This window comes from Arachis hypogaea, chromosome 20, assembly GCF_003086295.3.
Source record: "Arachis hypogaea cultivar Tifrunner chromosome 20, arahy.Tifrunner.gnm2.J5K5, whole genome shotgun sequence".
In the NCBI taxonomy this organism is placed as follows: domain Eukaryota; kingdom Viridiplantae; phylum Streptophyta; class Magnoliopsida; order Fabales; family Fabaceae; genus Arachis; species Arachis hypogaea.
Window position 1 is genome coordinate 45,043,107 of NC_092055.1, and position 8,091 is coordinate 45,051,197.

Here is an 8,091-nt window from a genome sequence, read left to right on the forward strand (position 1 = left end):
TGTCACTAATAACAACAATAATAATAGCAATAATAGTAACAATAATAACAGTAATAATAAGAATAATAATAATATTAATAATAAGAATAATAATAAAAATAAAAATAAAATTACTAATTAAAACAAAAATACATAAAATACAAATAAATATATTTATTTATTGATCATAAAATTAAAAAAAATTACTTACCCATTGAAGATGATTCAGATATTCAATAATATGTTCTTCTGGTTTAGTAAAATTACAAACCATTTTTTCCTCCTCCTTTAAACCCTAACCTTTCACCGCTAATTTTTTCCTCCCACACTTGCTTCTTCACTCTTACTTTTTACTCTTGCTTCTTCAGAAACGTCGTTTTTCACTCTTGCTTCTTCCTACTTGCATTTTGGATTTTATAAATCGGATTCACCACCCTCCATAACACGTGTCGCGCTTGCAAATAGGGAGGCTGTCAATCGCAACCTGCGACTTGCCCTGCACGTCTGACAAATGCAACCTGCATTTTGGTGAACCCCATGCTAATCAACAACTACTCATGTCTGCATGCAGGAGACAAAGGACACGTTTCGAAACGTGGTTGTCCTATCCTGCCAATCGCAGACTGCGTTTTGCAGCATGCTTCACTTTCTTGATCTTCGTCCCACTCTAAACGCAAGTTACATTTTGTAGTTTTTGACAATAGCAACTCTACGTTCGTGCATAACATGCCATGCATCTATTTTTCAGCATTTCACCATTTATTCATCCATTTACAAAAATTTCTGACAAAAAACCTTTATTTGTTTCTTTTATGTTTAACTTAACCAAACGGAAAAAAAAAACGTTTTTTTAATACAATTCAAACAAATAAGACCCATGTCCAAAAGAAGCTAAGAATAATAATAAGATAGAACGGCTAGATAGATTCCCAACAAAGGAAACAAACTAACATCTTGAATTTGTATATTTGGTAAAATTTATGTGAAATTTAAAATAATTTTAACAGATATAAATATAATAAGAAAAATACTTAGAATATTTTTATTTTTTGTTAGTAAAATATTATTATTTTTTATTTTTTGTTGATATTTCATAAACAAAATATATGGTAAAAAAAACACACTTAGAATTTTATTTAAGTTAAAAGAAAAAAGATTTTTCTTTTATAAAATAAATTAAATAGACTAAATGATAATATAGTGGTTCTGACGTTATCCTCTTTATTGCCTTTCAGGCTTGTGGTGAATCACTATAATTGTTGCCTTGCTCTTTTTTTTTATATAATTTTTTATATTTAAACAACTGATCTATATTTTTTGTTATTGTTTTTTTTATTGTGTACTAAATAAATAAAAATAAAGTTATATAATTTGATTAAACACCAAAGATAGATAGATGAACAAATTTAGGTATTAAAAATTACAAATTAATTTTTAAGATATTTTCATCAGTATTTTTAAAAGCTTCATTGATTTTTAAAAATGTAAAATATAAATACATAATCTTTTAATTTATCAAATATAATAATATGTTTAAAAAACCTTTTTAATAAATTATATCTCACTAAAAATAAGACCAATTGAACCCATGTCTTTTTGGGGAGACGGAGTGTCCCGTACGACACTGTCGACACCCCTAAACTTTTCCATTAACATAATATATTGTGACACTCCTCCATCTATATAGGTGTGTTTCAACAAAAATATTAATTGAATCTTTCAAAAACTTAAGAAAAAGAAAATTTAATGGTATTAACACGTTGCCATGTTCCACTGTTTGAAAAAAAAAAACATACTAAGTTTATATTAAAAAGCAACCAAAAAAAATTAGTCACTAATATATAGAATATACATTAAAATATAAAATATATATAAAAAAATTAAAATATACATATATTTATATATAAATATATAATAATTAATTTTAATATATATGTAATATTTTTTTTAAAAAAATAGGATAATCTCATTGCTTCTTAAAAGACCCCTTTGTAGGCAAACAATGAAACAATAACCACTGAAAATATTTTTTATAAATTAACAATTTGTGTTCAATCTCCCAAGGCAAAGAAAGTGAAATAATGGAACAAGTAAAGAAGCAGCATCCCCAAACACGAGTTTTTATCTTGTTATTGATTATCCTATTGTCTTTAACAAGCAAATCATCAGGATCATCATCATCGGAGTCATCAAAAAATACAAAGCATCACTTTGTTCTAGTGCATGGATCGTGCCACGGAGCATGGTCGTGGTACAAGGTTATTACACTTCTCAAATCACGGGGTCACAATGTGACTGCCTTAGACTTGGCAGCTTCAGGGGTCAACCAAAAGAAGGCTTCGGAACTTAAATCAATTTCTGAGTACTTTGAACCTCTGACTAAGTTCATGGCTTCATTAGTGGATGAAGGTCAAAGAGTAGTTCTTGTTGGTCATAGCTTTGGTGGCTTTGCCATATCCTATGCCATGGAGCATTTTCCTCACAAGATTTCTGTGGCTGTTTTTATCACTGCTTTCATGCCGAGTCCACTCAACGTTTCCACCGTCTATCAAATGGTAAAACTACTCTTCTTTTTCTTTATTGTTCAAGTAAACTACGTCAAAAGAAGTTATAGATGTTAGAAAGTATGGCTAGCAGCGGCCGATCAAAACGGGTTGACATTCCCATGAAACTGGTAATGTTATAGGATCAGTACAATTTATTATTTTTAGCTAATAATTAATTAATAATATTTAAAAGTATAGACTAAAATTATGAAATACAGTTTTATTCCACTAAAAGTATTGATTGGCTGTCTAAAAATGTAGCCAATATAAACTAAAATTGCTGACTCTTAAACTTTTCTTAGGATAAAATTCAAAAAATCGTAACCATAGATTATTTTAGGTTACGTTTCAAAATCGTGACCATAGATATCTTTAAGTCACTCTTTAAAAACAGTGATCATAGATTTTTTTAGGTCACTATTTTTTAAAAAATCGTAACCATAAATCTTTTTATAGTTACTCTTTAAAACTGTGGCCACATAGATTTCTTTAGATCACTTTCAAAAATTATAATTATAAATCTTTTTAAATCACCTTTTTTTTTTAAATTGTGATGACTACAGATATTTTTTTTGGGTCATAGTTTTTGACCGTGACTAAAAATCATAACAAAAAAACTGTAGCCATCAACTAAAAATATTACAGTTACAACAACTAATTTAATCCAAAAAGCTAGTTGAAAAAGCAATAATTTCAAAATCTTGGTAACTTGTATGTTAGGATTTTATTCTAAATAGAAAAGACACAAATGTTAAATCTTTTACCCAAGATATAATGCCTAAATATGCATTTTGTTTTTATTTTAAATATGTGAAAAAAAATGCAAATTCTATGTTCAAACTTTAAAGTCCACCTAAAATATATAGACAGGGTAAACCACTGTTTTATTCCTAATATTTGTTCTAAATCTCATATTTGTCTTTAATTTTTTTATTTATTCTATTTACGCTCCTAGCATTCAATTTTCGTGTTATTATGCCTTCAACTGAAATTACTTCCCTTCACTCCCCAAAAAGGATTATTCATGTGGAGAGAGAGAAATAAATGAAGATAGTGATTTAACAATGGAGGGGTATAAAATTGTTATGTTCAAAAATGATTTTTTAAATCAGTTATTATATACTTTTGTATAAGTATATATATGTTTTAATTCATTTTTAATATATATTTTATATTTTAACATATATTTTATATAAATAAATAATTTAATGAATAATTTATGAGTAAAAGAGCAAAGTAGAACAAACATATACACAACATTAGAGAAAAGAATACGATGAAAAAAAATTAGGAACAAATTTGAGAGTTTGAACAAAAATTATGAGAAAAAAAAGACACTTTACTTACATATTTTGGTCTTTAATTATAATTTGATTTTTGTGTTTTTTTTTTTTTTTTTGACAATTGATACTTGTGATTTTTTTAAGGTAATTAGCGAATTAGAACCTGTTCAAGATAATCGTTTCACTTATGATAAAGGATTCAATAAATCGGCCACAATATTCATTTTTGGACCATACTACCTTGCATCTCGATTGTATCAATGCAGTCCAAAACAGGTTACTTGCGAAACTTTAAATTCTCTCATTATTTGTTAGATATATAATTATTTATTTATTATTTTTTATTATTAATATAAATTTTTAAAATAAATAATTTTATAATATGATATCAAAGTATTTCTAATCCAATGTTATTTTGTTTCCAACATCTGATATAACGCCAATTAAGGTTGGCACAAATGATTATTAAGATTGCAGTACTTAGTTTGTGGCTCCTTATAGCTACTGGTTTTATTTCTCTTGAAGCCATGAAAAATCTAACTTGGTAGGCAACCATTTGTAAGGAAACCATTGACAATTGGTGAATCATGTGGATGACTTTGGATTGGCATATATAGTTTGAAGAAAAATGAGTTCGTCTTGGACAAAAAGGGTTCATTTCATATCTCTTCTATTTGAATACCTGATCTAGGGCATGGATGAGTCTCATGAGTAGCATCGGAGTTGTCCTAGATACTAGATTTTTTTACTATTAGAAAATATATAATAAAAATAGGCATTTAAATAGAAAAATATTATTTGCACTATATAAGAATAAAATTTTTATATAAAAATGTGAGAATGTATTGATATCTATTGGATTAATTTAAATGGTTAAAATCAAATGCATCTAATAATAAATAATATACAAGTATAGTTATTAAATTTATGTATGAATGCATTTATTATTATTACATTTATAGTCAATATTTTTAATTTTTATTAAAATATACTTAATAAATTAAAATAATTATATTTATTTATTAAAATAAAATTAAAATATTTTTGATAATTGAATGTATTTTTTAAAAATTTATACAAATATGAAATAGAACTTTCTAAAGAATAAGGCATTGTGAGTCTTCCAACAAAGATTCTTTTACTTTCTAGAGCTAAAGCTTTAGTTTAAAAAACTACGTACAATATTTAAATTACATTTGTCATTTGTGGTCAAATACGTTAACTTTCAACAAGTAATAATGACGACACTTTTAGAGATATTAAACGCCATAGATGGTGTGTGGTCTTGTTGCTGCGAGAAACGAGATCGTGTTGACGGCGAAGCATAGCATGCATCTTATTATATATATTAATCAAATTAACTAGTAATTAACCTATGAAAAATTTATACATTGTCACCCCAATTTATCCCACAGAATTTTTGATAAATTGTTACCAGCTTATCATTTTTTGAATATGTTTGCTAATCTGCCTTAACTGAATCTAAAATGAAGCGATGATCAACTGCTTTAATTCATTTTTTTATTATAGGATTGGAATCTAGCAATAACGTTGATGAGACCATTTAGATTATTCAGCAACGAAGATGTAACAAAGGTGCTAACTCTATCACATGCAAAATACGGTTCTGTAAGTCGTGTTTATGTTGTGTCCGAGAAAGATGTTTTGATCACTCCAAATCTTCAACGACGGATAATTAAAGACAATCCTCCAAATCGTGTGGTTGAGATTGCTGGATCAGATCACATGGTCATGATGTCCAAACCGAAAGATCTTTACCTGCAACTACAATCCATTGCTGCTAATTATGATTGACTGAATATATAATTATGTTCTATACAAATAATATAATACAATACTCCAATCCTTGCTATACATTACATGAGTCATGTAACAAATAAATGAAAATCCATGCCTTGTTATTATGGTATTTAACAACATCTTCAAAACTTTAGCTTCCTTTAAGACCATTTTATAAAAAAAAAAAAAAAAAAATCTTTAATTGGGTTCAGACTTCAGAAAGCTATCAACCGTGATAGTAATGATGTATCGTTTTTTAGAATTTTTTTTTTTCATTTTGGTAACATATTTAGTTTCGGTGTAGTTTTTAGAAAAACTAAAATAAGTAAATAACATAAGGACGCATGCGGCATGCCTCTAATATTTTTTTGGACGGGTCGTTTTTCGAAACAGTTCAAAATATGATTTCAGTATTATGGGCCCAAGCCCTATTGTAATCCATGATAATAACCCAAACAAATCTGATTAAAAACAAGAAAATAAAAATCCAAAAATCATTATGACCGAAAACAAAAACAATCTTAAGTATAATTAGACAAAAATATCTAATTATTGGCAATACTATTTTTTTATGAGTAGTTTTAACTTTTAATACTCTGCTCTTCAGATAATTTGCTAATCAATATTTTTTTAATAAAGAAAAGTGTATATAGATAAGTACCCGTGAACTCATTATAGTTAAATTTTGATTTCAAATACAAGGAATGCCTATGTGGATATGGATATATTTACGGATTTCATATCAAATGAGCTATTTTTACAAATATGTTGTATGATTTCTTTAAAGATCAAAGATTGTCACATAGGTTGCATTTGTTTATAAGTATGGAATACTGAAAAAAATATATAGAGACACAAAATTATATTTAATAGATGAGACATAGATAAAAATATTATATTTAGAGATATTGAATTAGTATTATTTGTGTCTATCCTGACAAGAAAGATACAAAAATACTAACAAAAGACACAATTTATTTTTTATTTTTTCTTTCATTATTTTTCTTAGTTTTTCATAATTATATTTTTTATTATTATATTTTTTTCTCAAATTTTTTGAATGAAAAAAGAGAAAATAAATTAGACTTTCATAATTTGTTCTAGTTTATCACCAAATAAAATACAAAAATACTCATTTTTGTGCCTCTATCTTTTGTGTTTTGTTTTTATTGTCATATCTTGTCCTGCTATCAGAATCAAACATAGTCACAGTATCCAATGGAGGAAAGCATGTGCTTCTTAGAGTAATTGGGGAAGTGATTCCAATGTATACCCTATTTTATTTTAGGCTACCAGATTCCCTACTTATTTACATCCATAGTATGTTTACACAATATTGGTGGGGTCAGAAAGATATGGAAAGACAAATGACTTAGGTTAGTTGGAGCACAATGACGAGGCCAAAAAATGAAAGGAGTCTTGGGTTTAAGGATCTGTGAGCTCAAAACCTTGTTCTCCTTGGCAAACAATGTTAGAGACTAGCCACTCAACTGAACGCATTCCAAACTAGGGTATTAAAAGGAAAGTACCACAAATATCATGATATTATGAATGTAGAGGTAGAAAATTCACCTTCCTGAAAATAAAGAAGTGTGCAATAGGGGCGCTGTGTGGTGGAAAAAGGCCTGGTATGGAAGGTAGGAAACAGCAGCAACATCAAAGTATACCAAGATCCATGGCTCCGCCGTCCGTACCTATTGAACATCACTAAAATACAAAAAACTCAATATCAGAATCACAATATTCTTTAGGTCAAGGATTTAATGAATACAGATAAATAGTGAAACCAACATTTAATCGAAATACTCTTTCCTCCAGACATCAGAAGCCGCATACTATCACTCAAACTAGGAGAAAATGACGGTAAAATCAGATTGATATATCATAGGTCAGGAAAGTATAATGCTACATCTGGGTACCATATTGCTTATCAATTCTTTTATAATAATATTTAGTTATGCTCAGACATCATGAAGTAAAAATCCCTCTGGAATCACCTCTGGAAGATACGTGGTGCACGAAATTGTGATCTCTAAAACGGCGCCAACAACTTGGTACGCACGAATGTAATCTCAACTCTTTGTCATAACTCCGCACAACTAACCAGCAAGTGCACTGGGTCGTCCAAGTAATAAACCTTACGTGAGTAAGGGTCGATCCCACGGAGATTGTCGGCTTGAAGCAAGCTATGGTCATCTTGTAAATCTCAGTCAGGCAGATTCAAATGGTTATGGAGAATTGATAATTAAAAGATGAATAAAATATAAAATAAGATAGAGATACTTATGTAATTCATTGGTGAGAATTTCAGATAAGCGTATGAAGGTGCTTTGTTCCTTCTGAACCTCTGCTTTCCTATTGCCTTCATCCAATCATTCATACTCCTTTCCATGGCAAGCTTTATGTTGGGTATCACCGTTGTCAATGGCTACCTCCCGTCCTCTCAGTGAAAATAGTCCAAATGCGTTGTCACCGCACGGCTA

The 8,091-nt window shown here is 28.6% G+C and overlaps 1 protein-coding gene across 2 annotated transcripts; it reads left to right on the forward strand.

The window, feature by feature from the left end:
• The first annotated feature begins 1,936 nt into the window (after positions 1 to 1,936).
• Positions 1,937 to 5,819, forward strand: LOC112784423 (methyl jasmonate esterase 1). Of its 2 annotated transcripts, XM_025827621.3 has the most exons (3): positions 1,937 to 2,534; positions 3,953 to 4,084; positions 5,339 to 5,819. In XM_025827621.3, the coding sequence occupies exons 1-3, from the start codon at positions 2,061 to 2,063 to the stop codon at positions 5,621 to 5,623; spliced, it is 891 nt and encodes a 296-aa protein (XP_025683406.1). In that variant the 5' UTR covers positions 1,937 to 2,060; the 3' UTR covers positions 5,624 to 5,819. The 2 variants fall into 2 exon arrangements, with proteins under 2 accessions (XP_025683406.1, XP_072085831.1); XM_072229730.1 differs by lacking the exon at positions 3,953 to 4,084 and having other exon boundaries at positions 2,006 to 2,534.
• Positions 5,820 to 8,091: the final 2,272 nt, after the last annotated feature.

Coding starts and splice junctions, on each gene's coding strand:
- LOC112784423 (XM_025827621.3), top strand. CDS start 2,061: ATGGAACAAGTAAAGAAGCAGCATCCCCAAACACGAGTTTTTATCTTG. Junction 2,535..3,952: donor TTTCCACCGTCTATCAAATG/GTAAAACTACTC, acceptor GATTTTTTTAAG/GTAATTAGCGAATTAGAACC. Junction 4,085..5,338: donor ATCAATGCAGTCCAAAACAG/GTTACTTGCGAA, acceptor TTTTTATTATAG/GATTGGAATCTAGCAATAAC.